General features: G+C 41.2%; 1 protein-coding gene across 1 annotated transcript in view; it reads left to right on the top strand.

Moving 5' to 3' along the window:
* RGS5 (regulator of G protein signaling 5) overlaps nt 1–19,662 on the top strand; it is a 47,233-nt gene extending 27,571 nt beyond the window's left edge. Inside the window, exons 3-5 of the mRNA XM_038586238.1 lie at nt 4,488–4,549; nt 11,831–11,997; nt 14,495–19,662. Of these exons, the coding sequence (XP_038442166.1) occupies nt 4,488–4,549; nt 11,831–11,997; nt 14,495–14,656 (391 nt within the window). The 3' untranslated portion in view covers nt 14,657–19,662. The remainder of the gene's footprint in view (nt 1–4,487; nt 4,550–11,830; nt 11,998–14,494) is intronic.
* The last annotated feature ends 383 nt before the right edge of the window (nt 19,663–20,045 follow it).

Genomic DNA, 20,045 nt, shown 5'->3' on the forward strand with positions numbered 1-20,045 from the left:
CCTCCTGCTCCCTCTGCCCTTCCAGCCTTCCCTCTCCCTCCCAAAAAAAGCATTTTCTATTTTTAAATGTTTTTATTTTTCTTATTAGAAAAAAAGAAGTAAAAAAAAAAAAAATAGAAAAGAGTAGCCTAGATCCCTACCAGCCACAGGCAGCATCTGTTACCATTTTAGTATTCTTAATTGCTCTTCTCCCTATGGGCCCATGTTCCACTCTGAAAAAAATCCCTCTCAGCCCCTCATTCCTACTCTTCTCCCTTTCTCTTACTTTCATCAGGTAATTCTAGAAATGGAACATGTCAATCAAGAAGAGACTATGAAACAATCAAAGCATTTACTTGGGGTCGTGGGGATGGCAGTCTAGGAGACTCAGGGTCAACGGAAATAAAAAATGTGCTCCCAATTGTCAGCATGAAGTACAGGCTTATAAAGGCCAGATCAAGGTTACGTAACTCATTTTGAAAGAATTGTGATCAACCTTGGCCGATTTTTAACTACCTACTGCACAACTGGCTGTTCAGCCAACAGGTGTTACACTGTCTCTATCTCAGTCCAAAGTGGAAGGGTGTGTTCTAGAAGGAGGTCCAGAAGCAAATGACAAGAGTCAGCTCAGAGATGTGCTCCCCTTGCTCAACGTCCTCTCGACTCTATTCTGAGTGACTCTTCGCAATGCTTGCTTGGTTTCAAAACTTCGTTCACAAAAGCCGCTGCTTCTGGTATCTTCTCTTCACTCTTCCTTATCCAGATTAAACCTTACTACTCACAGGAACCCTCTCTAAAGCCTCACCTTTGACCCTTTGCCAGCGTTTGCCTCTGCTCAACTCTTGGCCTCCTCAAAACTCCCTTCACTTCTAACCCAGCCTTCTCCTCTCTAAGGACTCTCACTTTCACCCACCCTCTGCATATGTGACCATTCCCCCCAGGCGGTGCGCTGGGTCCTCATAAAGAATCATAAGCATATTAGTACACCACATAAATTTAGTTTACAATAACTGTCATCATGGCTTGTCATATAATCGATTGTGAAACGCTCCGGAGCTGATCTAGATATTCCTATAAGTTTATTTTATATTCCATATGTTCCTTTTCCCCCTGCCTATGCGACTAATCTTTAGCTACATTTTGTGGTGTTTTGCCACTTTTATAAGCCTAAAAAGACCTCCACATAGAAGCAGGACCTAGCTGTGTACCGATGAGAACAGTTACCAAGGGTTCCCCTCCCCAAACTCTCCCCGGGTAAAATGCTGAGTGAGCCTCACTGCCAGGATTACAGCTCTATGTACCATGTTTGACCCACAGACAGACCACAAAAAGTGGCAGATGTTTTCATCTGCATCCCCTCCTGGGCGCCCAGGTCACTTTTGGCCATGGAGCAAGGGCTTAACAAATGTCCATGAATGGACTGGAGACGAATCATGACCATATTGCCCTGCGGGGAGAGAAGGGGGGTCAGAGCCGGCACACAAGAGCCAATAAATAACTGGGATTTCATTTTCCTTGTCAAGAAGAAAAGCATGTGAGAACATTACCAGAAGGGTTTAAACATGTGCCAGGGAACATGTAGATTAAAAACACAACAAAACAAAAAACAAGGAAAGGAAACCACTGGTGTTTAGAGAGGTTAAAATACTTCCCCATGGTTACAGCTAAGAAGTGACAGTGTTGCCACCAGTTGTCATAATGGTTTGTGGGGCTAACACTTTCGAATTCTAAGTTTCAGGTTATTTATGGCTTTCATCAAGCAGACTAACTATGGGCACATTGAACCATCATTAATGTTTGCATTGGGCGCATGCTTGTGGCAAATTAATGCTGCAGGGGGTGCACCATCAGACAGGCGCAATGGGAAAAATTCTCCACGACTGACAAACTCTACCTTTAGGCAGTGGGTGCATTGTTGCCACGGAAGACATTCAACAAGTAAATAGGTAAGAGTAGAGTAAAGAGAGAGAACACTTCCAGTCGAGATGGTCACTTCCTGGACCAGTTGGCATTTACCCTGGGCATTATAAAACACACAGTTAATCATCTTTACTAATGTTTATTTTGCCTTTCATATGAACTGACTTCCTCCCCCTCCCCCTACACCCACCCACACATGGAGACTCAGTGCCCACTCTCTGTGGTCAGTGATGACCTTGCAAACCAGGGCACTTACTGGCCATTTAGATCTGCATCTATCTTGTTTCCAAAGAAGTCAGACTTAATGAGGGCTGGCAAATTCTGAGAATCAGGACAGGATGAACCTCTGTTACCTCCTAGGCTGGTAATCAGAACACTGGGCTCTATGCTGTGGGCCATGCGTCCCGCTCATCTGTGTCCTTGAATCAATTTGGACTAATTTAACCCCCAGGCGGGCTCTGCATACGTCCTTTTCAGGAATTTAATCTTGGCTGTGATGTACTGCTGCTATTAATCATTAGTCTGGTTCTAACAAGACCATTTGGGACAAATTGGATCTGGTAGCGTGCTTAAGCTTGGTGCACCTGCTTATGCCATTTCTTCTTCCTGTGGTCCTCTCCACCAACCAGAGGAAAAGAGGGGGAAGGAAGGTGATTTCCTTTTTATGAGAGTCTTTAGAAAATCAGAAAGAGATTCAGTGAGTGAGCCAGGCCTTCCCCTTTCTGTTTCTTTTGTCCAATTATTTAATGTCCTGCTATTTCTGTCAACAATCAATAGAGCCTTGGTGGGTGTCTATTATATGCAGAACATTGAAACCGGTGTAGTGAAGAAATTAAGATGTGTAAGCCTTACTACTAAGAATGTAGGTATGAAATAATGTATACATAGGAAGAATTGTCCGTATGAGGTAATAAAGGAGAGCCAAAAAAGACTTAATGACCTCTAAAAAACAGGTCCCTTTCTGGTTAGACATAAAATGAGGCAAAAAATATAGGGATGTACTTGTGATCCCTTCTTCATGTCATCTCTCTAACCAGAAGAACACAGGGGGAGGGAAGGTAGTTAGTTCACTTATTAAAAATAAATTTCCAAATAAATAAATAAATAAATAAATAAATAAATAAATAAATAAAAATAAATTTCCGAGGAATTAGTGTGGAGCTCTTGATCAACGGCACCCGTGTTTCTAGCTAGGGAAATAGAAACCACGTGAGATTATTTCACCGGGTTTGTTACCCTCACTTTTGGCATGTTTAGTCTTCAAATAGTAAAAACATAAAGCCTTATGGAAAATCAAATAATTAAGGCTCAAAATCTGTACATATTCTGCACTGAAGAACATAGAAGTGAAGGCAACATTCACAGCACTTTAGCCAAAAAATCTACTGCCACCTTGGACTCTTTACATAAATAAAGTGAAGCTGTATCCAAGCCTGGACAGCACAATGAAAAGTGGAATTAGTAATTATCTTATCAACCTCAGCTGCTAATCTGAAAGCTTAAAACTCCAAGATATATATATTTTTAAAAAAGATAGAAGCAGGAATGTTCCTGGACTGTCTGAACAGTAGAATAAAAAAAAAAAAAAGTGAAGTGCTAAGGAAATTCCAATTTAAGGAAAACACCTTCATTGGCCTTAATATTCTAATACACACCTTGTTAGCTTCTTTTCACTTGACAGGAGGAACTCACATCACAATGCCAAGAGTGAGAGCAGGTGAGCCCCAGGAGAGCACAGTCAGCCATTTTTCCCAGACAACGGCCGCCTGCCTTGACACAATCCTTCTGTGAGAGAAGAACTGGCTGTTATAACTGCAGGGTTTCTGCATATATAAATGTTAAAATAAAAACAGCCTAAGGGGGGCTTTTGTGTTGGCTATTACCTTCCTCCTCTGAGTCAGCATCTAGAGAATTTATGTGCAACCTTCTTATTCACGAAGTATAACCACTTTTCTTCTCATAAAGAGAACGTTTTAAAAATCATTATCCTATCCGAACTGGGGGAGGAAAAATGCAACCAGATTTTTTAAAATGTAGACATAGCATGATCACATTCCTACCGTGAGGCAGCATCCCACCTTCCATCGTCCACCAGCCTTAATGATGTCAATGGGATGTGGATGCAGAATCGAATGCCTTTTGCTGATTGAATTGGGTGGCTAACGTGGAGCCCCGGTGAGGCAGAGAATTTGAGTTCAATCCCTACAATGGGGCAACTGGATTTCGTTCAGTCATATTCGGGGGAAAATAGACCACAGTTGGCAATACTGTCACAGGATATACAAAAATGTCAAGACACAGCTTCATGACAAATAGATTATATTTTTAGACAGCGATAGACCTAAAAAGTTTGTTCAAAAGGAGAGGAAAATGCATAGTATTGACGTGTGAAAGCAAACCCAGCCCACCGAATCTGATTGCAGGAAAGAAAGTAACTCAAACCCCCTCATCCTGAGGATGGGTCATTGGTTGTAGTGTTTCTAAGAAAAGCAGGTCTGAGACATTGTCAGTGCATGTGGCTAATTCCCTTCTCATGGCTGTTGCCCTTTTTTTTTTTTTTTTTTTTTTTTTTTTAATTCTTGATGTAGACCCTCACTGGATGAGGCCCTGCAGTGGCGTGACTCCCTGGACAAGCTCCTGCAGAACAACTGTAAGTTGGAATTATCTTCTGGAAAAGGTCAGGGAAGGGACAGAGGCCAAAACTCGCCCTTGTATTGCCTTTGTCCTTCTCCAGTTTTGACATGGCTTCAATTTTTCAAAGTGGCCTTAACAAGGGGAGGATGCAGGATGCCTGGGTGGCTCAGCGGTTGAGTGCCTGCCTTCCCCTCAGGTTGTGATCCCGGGGTCCTGGGATCGAGTCCCATATCAGGTTCCCTGCAGGGAGCCTGCTTCTCCCTCTGCCTGTGTCTCTGCCTTTCTCTCTGTGTCTCTCATGAATAAATAAATATAACCTAAAAAACAAACAAACAAACAAACAAAAAAACAAAGGAAGGATGACAAGGGAGTGTGGTTATCCAGCTCACAAGAGGAAGGTCTACTGCACAGTAAGAGATTGTGGAAATAAAACGTCCTGAGGACTGGTGACTGCAGGTTAATTTCCCATCTGCCCTGCTTCCTCGTGTGAGCAGAGCAAGCAGCCTGACCTGTGTGATTCTTCAGGTTTTCATCAGTGTGAGAGAGAGATACTCCCTTTTCCAGCTTAGCCTCACGGTGGCGTGGCAAGGATTGGCTAGAGCGGCGTGTGGGTCACTGGGTGAAGAATCACAGGTTGGGCACTATGTCCCTGTTCAAGCTGCTCGTAACTGCTTTTGTGGCCCAATGTGGGGTGTTCTCTCCATCAGCCTTGTTTCCTTCCTTGGTGTTTGCCTTTTATGTCTTCACTCAAGACACCACCAAAATGCCAGCAAGAATCGTTTCCAAGCTAACTCCTGCCCACCTGGGGACTCCTTGCTTTTCCCCTAATGCAAATTCTTGCTGATTCCCAAGGTCTATGATATCAAGTTCAAGTTTCCAAGGTTTACCAGTCTCCACAATAAGCAGACGGGTGGTCTGTAGTCCAACTGAAGTGCTCTCCCCTCCCGATGCAACTTCTACATGCAATCCCTTTGGTTGGAATACTTTGTATTCATGTCTCTACCTATTGAAATTTTTCCTCTCTTCTAAAAGTGAATCCAAATACTAAATGCTTAGTCTTCCTTAGCCATCCAGAATGATCTCCCTCTGAGCTTTCACAGCAACTTGTCTGAAATTCTTTTCTCCTGCTTAATACTTATTCCATGTACTTTTTCATTGGCGGCTCCCTCCTGTGATAGATTATAAACTCAGTGACAGTCAGGATCTGAATAATTTCCCAATAAGAAGTATACAATTATGGGGAGGATAAATGGTTGAATAGTTCATCTTAAAAATATGATTCCATTTCAGACACCCTACCCATATTTCTCCACCTTTACTGCAAGAATGGCAAATGAAATGTTAGATGCTTTGCAAAATTGAAGATTTAAAACATATTTCTCACAGGAGCATCATGATCAATAGGCACAGAGTAAATAACAAAGAATATACATTTAATTGTATATGAATTTTTTTTTATGTCTTGTTTTTGGTAGGGAAACTTCTGTTTACCTGAGATAAAATCATTATCTTGTATTTGGACAGTCAAACATCGACTCTGTAACTTTCTTAATCATATCCAATTTTGATTCTCTTTTTATTTCTTGTGCTAAACAGAATACCCTGCCCTGACACATATAAAGTGTTGACTTAATGGGTAAATGAATTAACTCAATTTGCCTCCTGGACCCAGAAATCGCATGAAGTCGACCAAGAGAAAATTTTTTATGTTTCTATGTTTATCAATTGACTTTATTTCTTACCTTACACAATAGTTTTGGGGCCAGTTGCAACCTGACAGATGATATATTGATATATTGTGAGGGCTAAGTATCCTGGGTGCAGGTATTTATTGCTGTGGTCAAGAACCCTGAGAATTAGCAGAACTATTTTCATGTTTGCAAAACCATTAAGGAGAAGGATATATATTTATGTGCCCATATGCAACCCTTTTCAGTCATGCTAATCCGTTGGGCCACACATTTATAAGTTTCAGGCGTTTAGGGGACAGGGAGCTATTGGTATAAGAAAGATAAGGGTAGAAGTTAAGCCAGAGGCAGTTATTACCACTTTAGGATTTGTTGAGGAACTGGAGTCTTCCAGGTTGCAAACAGATGATGCCCATGTTGTGAGCTTGATGCCTGAGATTCTCACAGTAATGTTTTCTACTTCTCAGTGCAGAAAATATATATTCATGTGTGTGTGTGTGTGTATATATATATCTATATATAGCATTCACATTTCTCTGAATTATATATATTTAAAATTACATATGCATATATATGTGTTACATAGTGTGTATCTGTGTACACATGTGTGTGTCCATATATTCATTTTTAAAGATTCATTTATTTATTTTAGAGAGAGAGAGAGAGTGTGTGTCCATATAATCTTCAATTCTACATAATTATCCTCCTAGGTAACTAACATTTTTAAGACTTGGGCGATTGATATCTCCAAATGATATGTGGGAAAGCATTTGATAATCACTCAGGTCAAAATTCTTCCTTTGAAAGGGTATCTCTCTATACTCAAACTAGCTTAAGTGAAAAAGAGGGGTTCTGGTATGAAAAGACAGACCTCCTGAAACAAAGGAGAGCCACGTCCTAGGGCAGGGCCTGCCATTAGTAAATAAGACAGACTCTCTCTAAGTCTAGTCCTCAACTCTTAGTATCCTTCTGTCTCTCTCTTCCTCTTTATTTCCCATCTCCCCTTCTGCCCCTGCTTCACTCTTGACTCCCCTTCGTGCTCTGTGCCTCTCTCTTGCCATGTTGTCTTCTCTCTCTGCTTCCCTCTCTGGCTAGCTATCCCCGGAGAAGGACTAATGGAATGACTGGCACACTCAATAATTCTACCCTGGCACCACTGACCTGAAGAAACAATATTTGACCCATTCTTCCAGATGCCAACTATTATGCCTCATGAATAAATTTAAGCCAAACTTGAGCAACTCAGTTCTCATGAGATGTTTTTATTTGAATCTGTTAAAACTAATGATCCAAGACCAGAAATATCTCGCATTACCTGTGATTGATGCAAAATAGGTAACGAAGAAAGGTACATTTGAGAAATCTATGCATTTGAAACTCCACAATCTCCTCTTGCATGATTGATTGGATAAACTAAACCATTTAACCTTGAGGAGTATAGCACCTTTGTTGACTTACAAAGAGTATTTGTCATTCTGTTCCACTAATGTAAGGTATTGACTCACAATTGATATAGTTCCCAAGCATTCCTGAATTTAACCACGTTTTTCTTGAGTGGAAATTAAATCAATTGGTACTTAACCTCTTAAAAATAAGACAATTAAGGCGCTATTCAATCTTTTCCAGCTAACAAGGTTTCTCTTACCTTTCCTCATTTAAAAAATAAGTTTTAATCCTCCAATGTATTTGACTGTGTTTTGAAAGTATGCCAATTTCTTACACATTTTGTGTTCAACTCTGTAGGTGACACCATCTGTATTTATCAGGTCCATGGGACAAATAACCAGTGTATTGTTCATTAAACACAAAAATAGATTGCATATGGGAGCTTAAATATGAAATTTCTCCCCGTGACTGTCTTTAAGAGCAGAGGAGGAATGAAACACTATCTAATAGCAGCAAAGTTTTTATGTGAATTATTTTTTTCCCCAGGAGCTTCAGAAAGTCAGAACATTTCCTGAGACACCCTTGAGATTTGGACTCTTCCATGAGGAATAGAGTAGCCTGGATCTAGCTCTCTCTCCTCTCTCTCTCTCTCTCTCTCTCCTGTCTTTGTATTCACCTTCTGTTTCTCACTCTTTGGTTTCCAATATTATCCCCTTTTTTTCTAGCTGTTCTATGTCTTCATCTTACTCACTGGCAGCCACAAATTTCTTTAAAGCAATAATGATAATGATATCAAGAATAATAAACAAGAGCTTCCATGTATTATTCACCACATACTAGGCACTGTCCAAAGAACTTTGTATATATTGGTTTATTTAATGTGTGTAATACATTGAGGACTTGGGTACCATAACATTCTCTATTTTTCAGAAAAGCAAATTGAGGTTAGGTAACTTGATTATGAAATAAAACATTAGAGTAGTAGCAGAAAATTTATTTTTCTTCTAAGTTTGTGTTCTTCAGTTCTGTGACTTGGGAGCAAATGCTTCCCTTAATGGGTCTTATATAGTTCAGCACAAATCTATGAAATGTTAAGTACAGGGGCATCTGCGTGGCTCAGATGGTTAAGTGGACGACTCTTGCTTTCAGCTCAGGTCACGATCTCAGGGTCATATGATGAGTCCTGTGTTGGGCTCTGTGCTCAGTGCAGAGCCTGGTTGAGATTCTCTCTCTCCCCTGCCCTTTACCCCATCCTCCCACTCTCACTCGCTCTCTCTTTCTAAAAAAAAAAAAAAGTATTGGGCACAGATTTAGATAGGAAGTGGATGTGAAAGAGAGGCAAAAACCAATGAAACTCAAACCTTGAACTCAACGAATTGACAGTCTCCTGGAGAAGACAATTATGTAAGCGACAGTCACAACAAAAGAACAAAGAGAGCTCTTCCCTCATCATAATAAAAATTTTCAAGAGCAAGTGGATGGTGGTATACCTCCCATATGAGGCAACACTTGAGTTGGGTTTTAGATAGTGATAAAGATCAATTTTAAATTGGGCATGAATAATAATGATAAAAGCCAATACTTACTGAGTGAGCTATCCTGTTCAACACCTGGTAGGAGCTTTCCATGGATTACTGAATCCTTACAACAACCTTATCGAGTGGGTTTTATGATTATATCCATTCAGCAGATGAGGCAGCAGAGGCTCACAGAGGGTGGGTAACTTGCCCTAGCCACCGTAGTAATGTGGTGTGCTAGCATCCACCCACGCAGCCTGGACTCCAGAGCCCATGCTCTGAACCAGTAAGCTATGCAGTGGCACCTATCAGGTATCTGTTCATTAAATTTCACTATTTTTCCTCTAGGACAAGAAATTTATTCTAATCTTGTTTTCAAAATTTTTATTACACCAAACTGACTTGGCTTTATCTGACATTCTTTTTATTTTCCAGGGAAAATATAAGTGGCTTCATTTTCTTCTTTGGGAGGGCTGCTTCGCTATTTTGCTCGGATGTCAAAAGTGACACCATTCATTAGGGCCAGCTCTGGGACTATAATGTGGCTCACAAGCCAGACTGCTGCCACAAGACCAGAGATCAAGCGGGCTTCCTCTGCTTCGTAGGTAGTGGACACCTGAAGAGGTATATTGAGAAGTACTCTGAGGCTCTGTGCAGGCTCAGCTGGGAAGAATGTGGCGATTTACAGGGATGCACACTGGAAGCTCCACTGGGGTGTAGAGTGGGATGGCAGTGGTGTGGGCCATAGAAGACATGTGTATTCTTTGCAGAATAGAGACATTCCTCCTGGAGTCTATTTGGCTCTAACCCAAGAGGACTTCCTCAGGGATTATGGGAATTGAACAGAGAGTGTTGAGGAATAGACACTCAGAGGCTAAAGAGAGAAGGTATCTGGAGACTGTCTTGAGGATCCTACTAAGGGACCATCCAGAGAATTCTCAAAAGCCAGTTGAGAGAAAGAGATGCTTGAAGCATCTCCTAGACTAATAGAGTATAAAGCCATTTTATGAGTCTCCGTTCAAAGTGTATGCATTTTTAAAAAGCCTTGAAATCATACTGTAGAATTCAATGAGAATGATAAAGCCAGTACCCAGGAAATGGACTTACTTCACTGGAAAGTTATTTTCCAATCTCACCCTCAAGATGCCTGGTAAATGTTAACACTGTTCTGGAGTCCAAGTGTGTGTCCTCAGGTCATAAAAAACAATGCTTGGGAGGACTGGGGTTTTATCTCTACCTTTAGATGTGGAATGGGTGATTCAGAGTGCCTGATAGGCTGTGGGGAGATGGGCCAGATGAGAGTAAATTTGCCACAAGCTTATTCTGTGAAGTTATAGCTTCCTCTACAGTCTTGCGTGGGCGCTCATAAGACTTCATTTTTGCTATCATTTCCCAGCAGCTAGAAAATGCCTGGGAATCTTTCCATTTCAACAGAGACTATCTGACACCTCTTGTTTAAGAAACAATGAAAACTTGACCCATGACAGAGAGATCTAGGCCTTCTTTCATCATATATGCTGACTCCTGTGTCACTAAATTATAACAAATGGTGCTAGAAATATAGAAAAAAGAAAATATATATATATGAGCAGGGATAGAGGGAAAACAAGCTGGGGGAGAGGCAGAGGAAGAGGCAGAAGCAGACTCCTCGCTGAGCAGGGAGCCCAACGTGGGGCTTGACCCCAGGACCCCAGGATCATGACCTGAGCTGAAGGCAGATGCTTAACCAATTGAGCCACCCAGGCACCCCATGTAAACATATTTTAAAATAATCTAAAGTCTATTCTACATGAGCAACAGCACACTGAAAACACAATCACAATCATTGTAATTATATTAAATTGAATATGTTTTAAAAACCAATTTATGATTGATAGGCATAGGGATGACTCAGCATGTGGTAACTTCATTGGATCCCTTCTCACCCATCCTCAGGTCTCAAACTGAATGTCCCTTTCTCATGGAGCCTCCTCTACACTTCAAACGAAGTTAAGACCCTTCTGTTACCCTGTGGCCATCTTTCATATGGTTTTTCCTTTGTCTTGTCAATGGTATTTGTGTCTCTTCATTTTCTTTCTACTTCACCCAGAATCTACAAACTCCATTAGGGCAGGAACCATGATGACTTTACTTACCATAGGGACTTATCATAATGCCTGGAACTGAACACCTGCTCACAAATCATCTGTAGGAAAATTAAAAAAAAAAAAAGGATCATAAGTAGTTTGCACATGATGATCAACATTGGTATTACATGACCAAATCAAGTTGCAAATATTTTTTTTTCCTTTTTGGTAATTGATAAGTATCTAAAATGGTATTAGTGTTTGTAGTATTCCCTGATGCTGTATACAGATAACCCTTATCACCAAATATAGGCTGCCTGGATTTGAATCTCAGCTCTGTCACTCAGCAGCTGGTTCATTAAGAGCAAGTTACTGACTTCTAACTCTTCGTAAAAGAGGACATTAATAGCACCCACCTCAGATCCGTAATGTGAGTAAATGAGTTAACGCTTGTAAGGTTCTTATGTGACAGAAATACCCAGTAAATGAACCTAGGCTATAAAGTAGGATATAGTGTTAGTAAACTAGCAAGCACGTTTATGATAAATATGTAATATATTTTTGATGAATTTATAATGCATGTATGTATACAGGTAGTGCATATGTATTTATCCATCCAACCGACCTTCTCTCTCACTAGATGGACTTGCCAGCTTCAAAAGTTTCCTGAAGTCTGAGTTCAGTGAGGAAAACCTTGAGTTCTGGCTTGCCTGTGAGGACTACAAGAAGATCAAGTCCCCTACCAAGATGGCTGAGAAGGCAAAGAAAATTTATGAAGAATTCATCCAAACAGAGGCTCCCAAAGAGGTAGGTCTTGATGGGAAGGTGGGTTAAGTTTGGCCACTGTTTTCTGAGCTGGGCATCGGAGAGAATGGGAACCTTGCTCCTGGCGCATAGTAAGCAGTCAGCAAATGTCTGTGAGGTGAATGGATGTGGACATCCTAATCCTGGGCCTTCCTCCATGTGTGACCTCAGATGGGTCCCTGATTAAAGTTCTCCCATCCTCAGTCCCCTTCGCCGTAAACATCTCACGTGCATATATGTGTGTGTACCTAGAGCATGTTTAAAACTGCAGCTGTTATGACTCTAAAAATTCTCCAGGTCTTGTATGTTGACCTAAAATTTACCAGTTTACATTGATGCGCAGCGGATTGAGCCATATAACACACTTGTGCAGGCAAGTAGCAATCTAAAGTTTCTTTCTCCGAATAGTCACCTCAGCCTTTTCTCAGCAGGAACTGGTGGAGAAAATACAGTAGTAAGAATTGGAGCTAAAATTTTGAAAAGAGAAATGGCCACGCATTGTTCAAAAGTGCAGATAATTCGTACGCTGCAAATTGTCATTTAACCATATCTAAAATTCATCAATAATGCTTTCCTGGCTAAGTCAACAGATGAATATTTATCAGAATGATTCATTAGAGGAGGCCTATGCATATAAAAGTAATAGACAAATAGCAGTTATTAGTTGCTGGATCAATGTGTTAGAGAGTGGTAAAGACATTCCTTCTTTTATTTTTTTTAAAGACTTGTTTGAGAGAGAGAGAAAGAGAGAGCAAGGGGAGGGGCAGAGGGAGAGGGAGAGAGAACTGCAACCAGGCTCCCCACTGAGTGTGGGGCCCGACGCAGGACTCTTTCTCATGACCCTGAGATCACGACCTGAGCCGAAACCAAGAGTCGGACGCTCAACTAACTGAGCCACCCTGGTGCCCCCAAGACATCCCTTATTTTAAACATGAAGGTTAGGAAAGAGCCTCATACTTCTTTGATACTCAACCGTTCTGAGTAGAATTGCCTTCCTAGCTCAGCATATACTCAGTGTAGAGAAGGACAAAGCATTGATTTAGTGTAGCAAGAAGAGTAGCAGATTGGGAACAGAGAAATACACAGTATGGCCTGTTCCCTCCGGAGCGTTAGTGGGCATGTAAGTTGACCTCACTGGGCTCAGAGTCTCCACATGCAGAGGCCAGTCCTGGACATTGGCTCTGAGGCTGCTCTGTATCCTCTTCCACCACACCTGCGGAAAGCACTCCAGCCCTTCTCACCACGATCTCAACTCCTCCATCCTGGACCTTGGAGCACAGCTCACGCCCCCTGTCCAGACCATTCTGGCCTGGCACTCCCCAGTCAAGCTTTAGTCCTTGATTCTGCCTCCAGCCACACCAACGTCCTCTGAGCTCAGATAGCTTTTCTCCATACCAAGGATGTCTAGCAGCTCAGGAGAGACCAGAGACATTTTCCAGTGTTCCAATTCAGAACCACAGGCTGATTTGGATTCTGTTCCCTTCTCTTTTATGGACAGAGAACTTAAGAGTCCTTAAAGCATATATGAGATGATAAAATGGTGATCTCTCTCAAATCAAACTCAGGCACGCCTGTGCAGGCTGTAGAGTGCACAACTCCAGGGGGGACTATTCACATGGACTCTAATATGAATGACGTTTCCGAGACGCGTGCCATGTGTCAGCACTGCACTCAGGGCATAAAAGTCACAGTGCCTTCCAACACTGCGGCCTGCTGGTTAAAAGCTACATTGCCAGGTTTCTGAAACTTCTCTCTACCACTTATGACCTTGAGCAAATCACTTAACATTCTGCTCCTTGGTTGCAAGATGTAGAGGTCAGTATCTGCCTCAGAGCTGTGAGGTTAGATGCGTTCACCAGCACAGAGCCTGTAAAAGTAACGTCCCCAGCAAGGAGCCTGCACAGATGAAGCACTCAATAAACATGAGCTGCTATTCTTATTGGTCTTCTGTCAAAAGCACTGTTTCATGGTTTGTTTCAGGAAAGACCAAGTTTCCTACCTCTTCTAGAACCATGCACGAGGTCTTGAGTCCCAGGCAGGACTCCTTTCCCCCTCTTCACTCTCTCCCTCAGGCAGGAAACCAAACGCTGGGGAAGGAAGGATGAGGGACTAGGCATTGGGACACCAGGATCCAAATTCTGAGCCTTTGATGCAAATACACATCTTAGGTCTGTGGCCTTGAGAAAGCCACTGAAGCTTGATATATATATATTCATAGGGCCGTCGTGAGGATTAGGTGCCATATGCACGTATTAGCTGCCAGGGGAGGGTCTGACACCTGGCAGTTGTCTAACACTGATTGGATCCTAATGTGACTCGTGCATGTATTGGAACTTCACTTGCCTTACCCCATTGCCCATGAAACAGAAGTGATGTTTCTTACTTTTTATGACCCTCTGCCCCTCAAGTGTTTTATTGGTGACAAATTCCACTCCCCTCCCCACCCCTCATCAAATCCTGCAACCTGAGCTGACTCAAGACCCTATTTCCTGGCCCACAGGTGAATATCGATCACTTCACAAAGGACATCACCATGAAGAGCCTGGTGGAACCTTCCCTGAGCAGCTTTGATGTGGCCCAGAAGAGAATCTATGCCCTGATGGAAAAGGATTCACTGCCTCGCTTTGTGCGCTCTGAGTTTTATCAGGAATTAATCAAGTAGTAATTCAGTCGAGCTATGAGAATCACCCTGTGAGTTTTTCCTCCTTAATAACCCTGCATTTTCTAGCAACCTGCGTATCTTCCCATAACAGCTTCTTTCAAAGATCCCCAAACAAGGAAAATCCCAGGGAGTGTTGCTTACTCTTTTTGTGCACTTTGTTTTGGATGTTTATTGTCTGAATGTCTTCCTTTCCCAGTTTCTTCTTCCTGTCTGATCCTTAATTAAGTTCTCCTCAGTGTGTTCTTTTCAAAGCTAATCAGAATCACAGAAAAACTGTGCTGAAGGCAAGGAAGTATAAGACAAGAATATGGTATCATTGAAAGTGGGTCCATATGGTTTAGGTAATGAATCTCCACCTAAACTGATCTGAAAAGAATGTAGATGTAGAAAGACCAATTTCACGTGAGATTAACTGATCTCATTTGCTGTTGTAATTCTGACCCAGAGGCAATGACCCCTCCATTTCTGACCTTGGTTAGTAAAAGGTGAAATGAATTTTATGAGGCAGCCACTATTTGATTTGTTTAAAGCACATACATTATTTAAAACATCAGTCTTCCATTTAGAGCATCTTTGTGTTGGCTGGAGATCACTAACAAGAGGTATAACCATGAATACGTTCTGTTTATACAACATCAATCTGAACACAATCCGTATTGATTCTTTCCTTTTACCTCTCTCATACCCCCCCACCCAGTTTACCAAATTCTGTATTAAATCAATGACCCGACAGTGGAGTATTTCATAAATGTATATATGCCTCTAGCATGTAGTCCCAATGTTTCCATTTCCAAATTATTTTAAGTCCATGTGAGTATGAAATTCCAGAATTTTCAACTCCAATCATGTAAAATAAAACAGATGCTGTCCACCACAGTGTCTCTTACCTCAATATCAGGAGAGCTATACACTAAAATGGAAAAATTTTGTCAAGCCTAAAATGGTTAATTACCCTATGATGCCATCTGTTTGTTTAGGAAATGATGATTACCTTTAAAATACCAAATTATCTTTAGAAAAGTTAATTTGACTACATGTAGAGGTTTTCTAAGTGAGACAGAGTTTCAAAGGACCCTGCATTTTGCAAAATGATATGATTTTTTTTTTTTAGCAACCCCATCTTGCCTCCCTATTTTGCTCCCTGTATTAGTGGATTATACTTACCCTCAAGGTGCACATTTATATCCTAACGTGACTCGCACGCAGCTGACTGATAAGCCGTGGTATTGTATTTTTTTTTAGTAGTTTTTAACTTTTAATTCTATCTTTCATTATCATAAGTCTTGCTAGATTTTTTTTTCTTATCTTTAGGAGACTTGATTATGTAGTGATTTACACAATTTAGTTGTAAGGCGATCAAGCTAAACGCATACGAGGCTAAACAAGATGAGGTTATTGAGTTAATTTGGAAAGAATTTATGAAAGGATTAATAAAATTATGAAACATTTAAGGAGAAGATTGCATTGTTTAGTCTTGTATTTCCTCCTTGTATATTCCTTTTTCCTCCACACACTCCTCGTTTTCCATGTTCATGGCTCATGTATTCAGTGGTTTCCTAACAATATTGAAAGCGAAGCAACCATGTTACTGTATTCTTCAGGCAAAGACTGGTTGTGTTGGTTGGCTCATCTCCAGGTTTGCTATTTTGAAAGATAGGCTGCCCTTCTGAATACTCGCTATTTCACATTTGGAGAGTGGGTTGGAGTGAGTGAGTCCACTGCCAACAGTTGCCAGTGTGGTAAGAGTCCATTCATAGTTGTAAATATTGCTCACTTCAGAGAAATTTGTCATTAAGCAGTTGACAGCTAGGCCAGGTCAACACTGAGAGCACTGAGAAGTCCTCACCACGTGCATTTGTGTAGGAGTGACACGCAACTCAGAGCAAAACTTCCTGACACCACCTTGCCCAGCATCTGTTTCCATGGCCTAAATCAGTATAAAATCTCCAGCCCTTTACTTTCTCATGAAGCTAGAAACGCTAAGAACCCAAGCATCTAGGTGAGTTATTGTTCTTGAACGTGAAAACATTTTCAAGCAAAATGTTAATTTAATTGAAAATTCAAAATCTTTCATTCACATTGTCTGAAAGAGTCAAATGTTTGAAAATGCTCAGAGAATTTGCTAGATGTTACAGAGCTCACCCAGATGGTTGACGTCACACAGACCCAGATCAACTGTATTCATGAACTGATTGCACACCCTATGGCAGTGGGTAGGACTTGTCAGTGGAGGCTAAGGAGGGCCTTCCCCTTTTCATAGGCTGAACTCAGGAGGCAAAAGGCAGAAAAGCACCACCACAAGGGCAGTGCAGTGAAGGAAAAAAAAGAAAAAAGAATGAATGCTTTCCAGCCAAACGATGGCGTATAATATATATTTATGTATCTGTATATGTGATTTTAAATTTAAAGTAATATGCACACACATCAGAAACTATTCAAACGCATGAATTGATAAAATTAAAAGGAATACAAGTATCACAACCCAAAATGAGAAAGCAAACATATGAAAACTGCCCTTAAAAAGTTTTTTCAAATCTTTTTAAAGTGTTCTTAAACTTAGGAAAAGGAAAACACACACACACACACACACACACACACACACACACACCAGTGTTACTAGAAGTTTCCATGGTAACAAAAAGAAAGTAACATTCTTTTAATTCTGGGAAATTAGAAAAACTGGGATCATCTTTCCAGGAAATAAAGAAATGTGTAACATCTCTTTACCACTCCCTCTCCCTTCCCACCTCCCTCCCCACTTTCTCTAGAGTAAATTGCTGGGAAAGCAAGAAACTTAATGCAAGAGTCCTGTGGTGCTTTCATTTTCCTCCCTTGTGGAGGACGACGACGAACTACAGTTGCAAGTGATCTGGGATGTAGAGAGGTAGCAGAGCCAGACTGTGGTCAATGGAAAGAGAAGTAAAGGCTTCTCACTCTTGAAAGAAACCTAGATTAGGCCAGGGAATGGCCCACGACCTAAAATTTTCTGCCTGGGTTTGATACAGTTTGGGGTTGGCGTCAGATTAGGATCCAAATTGGACCAGAGTAAAGAGGTAGATTGTTGATTCTAGAGGAAATTAAGGAGCTCTGTTTATCTACTAAAGCAGTGCTTGCTCACATGAACAACACACACACTCTCTCTCTCTCTCTCTCTCTCTATCCTTCTCCCAGACAGACCTTCTGAGATGGAAAACTGAGGCATTTCAGTCCCTTTGATTTCACATCAGTAGCATCCAATGTATAGAAACATTTTGCTCCCTGTGCCCCGTGAACTCCAATTCTCTATTGTATAAATTATACTATCAGTAGATTTCAGTTTTTAGTGCATAATGAGAAAAACTTGGTGAAAGAAATTGCTTTTATTTCTACCCTCTACAAATCCATGGATTTGCCTGATTGGTGGGTTCTCTCTCCAGACTTCATTCTAGTGGGATGGGGTTATTAACTGCCTCCCAAAGAATAAGAGCTGTTCAGAAGTTTCAGTAAAAACTGACTATCAGCAAATCAGTGGATACACTCGTAAGCATCCCCTGCCAAGGCTTTGTCAAATTATCTATCTCGATCACAGATTTGATCATGAACATTATTTAAAAGGCTATCTGTGTCATAGCAGCCCATTCTCCCTATTTCCTGGGACTTTAGCAAGTTTGGGAGATAAAGGCTCAGGAGGTAAAAGGGAAGAGAGGAGGGAAGGGTAGTGGTGAAGAAGGGAGTGCCCAGACCTCTGAAGTTAATCCATTTATTAGGAAACATTTAAGAACAGCTCCCTTTAGCTGAAAATCAAACCGCTTCTCGCTGTCATCACTATGGTTTGCAAACAAGACACGCCTTGATCACAACGCAGCTAGATGAGAAACTTCATTTCAAATCCTAGAGAGTCTTGATTAGAAGAAAGAATAGATGTAGAGATCTGCTTTCCCCCACTTGGCTCACTTGTGCGGGCAAGAAGAGAATGGAGAACTGAGTTTCTAACACCCAAACGTCTAAACCCAAGAGCCAGGGAACTCTATGTAGGTTCTGGACGTGAGGTCTTCACGCATCTCGGTCTATCCTGACTGACTTGTCATTAGACCTCTGAGGTTTTCTGGTCTCCATTCTACTGGATGAGTATGTAGGTAACACTTGTTTGGGAGGAGGCTCTTCAGTTAACAATTTAGCAACTGCCACCTGTGTTAAACATACTTTCACCCAAATAGGGCATGTGGCGACCAGAGCAATGGATAGTCAAGGAAAGGCTTTCCCCAGTATCAGTGAACCCTCATGGAACTGAAAAGATCAACTCTTCCAACTGAGGAGACATTTGCAGCTTTGAATGGAAACTCAGAGGAGAGAGTGAAGGGGGAGAAAGTCTTGGGAATGTTATCCTCACCTCACAGTTTAATAATAATCTTCTTATCTTATTTTTCTAGTAGAGAAGCTACACATCAAACTTATTCAAATCCAGTTTAAGAAGCCTCTTGCAAGTTACTTGTTTTCTCACCTGAGGTACTTTCCCTCCCAACCTCACACCTCTACCCCCTTCCTTTCTTCCCCCCTGCAAGAGGAAACATTTAAGATAACTGAGTCTAATCACAATTATGTAACAATGGATACATTAAGAGCATTTAACTTCCTAAGAAAATGTGTAAGCTAAGTTGTAGGCAAAACAGGGGGAAATGCTGAGAAGTTTTCCAATGGAGGGAAATAATCCGGATCATTTCTTCTAAAAGTTCCTTATAAGTCGTACAGTAGCAGGATTTGGGAAGACCAAAAATTTTTTTTAAATGCCAGAACTCGCATCTTTGGGAGACACGTCCCAGAGACAGGAGAAGAAATGAAAGGCTGAAAATCCATCTGTCAGCATTTATCCCATAAGTTTTTCATTTAGAAACAATTGTTTATCTTCTGATTTTGTAGTCAGTATGTTGTGTACTATGTGACTTATACTTCTTGATAAATAATGCACCAAACATGTATCATGTAACCACGATCACCTATATTGTATTAAATATATATCTGTATAACAACCTCTGTGAATCCTTCTTGACTCTCGAACATGCTTGATATGAAACTATTCCTTAAGACAGGCTTTTGGGGGGAGGGGCACCTGGGTGGTTCAGTGGTTGAGCATCTGCCTTCTGCCCAGGGTGTGGCCCCAGGGTCCTGAGATGGAGTCCTGCATTGGGCTCCCGCAGGGAGCCTGCTTCTCCCTCTGCCTGTGACTCTTCCTCTCTCTGTGTGTCTCTCATGAATAAATAAATAAACTCTTAAAAAAAAAGATAGGCTTTTTTGTTCACTAGGTGAGCTCTTGATCAATTAGGATGATCCTTATCCTAATAAACATCAATATAGCCTGACAGCAAAACTCATAAAGGGAGCAACAAGGTACCCTAGACTCCTACGCTCTGTT

The sequence above is a fragment of the Canis lupus genome, chromosome 38, assembly GCF_011100685.1.
Source record: "Canis lupus familiaris isolate Mischka breed German Shepherd chromosome 38, alternate assembly UU_Cfam_GSD_1.0, whole genome shotgun sequence".
NCBI lineage: Eukaryota > Metazoa > Chordata > Mammalia > Carnivora > Canidae > Canis > Canis lupus.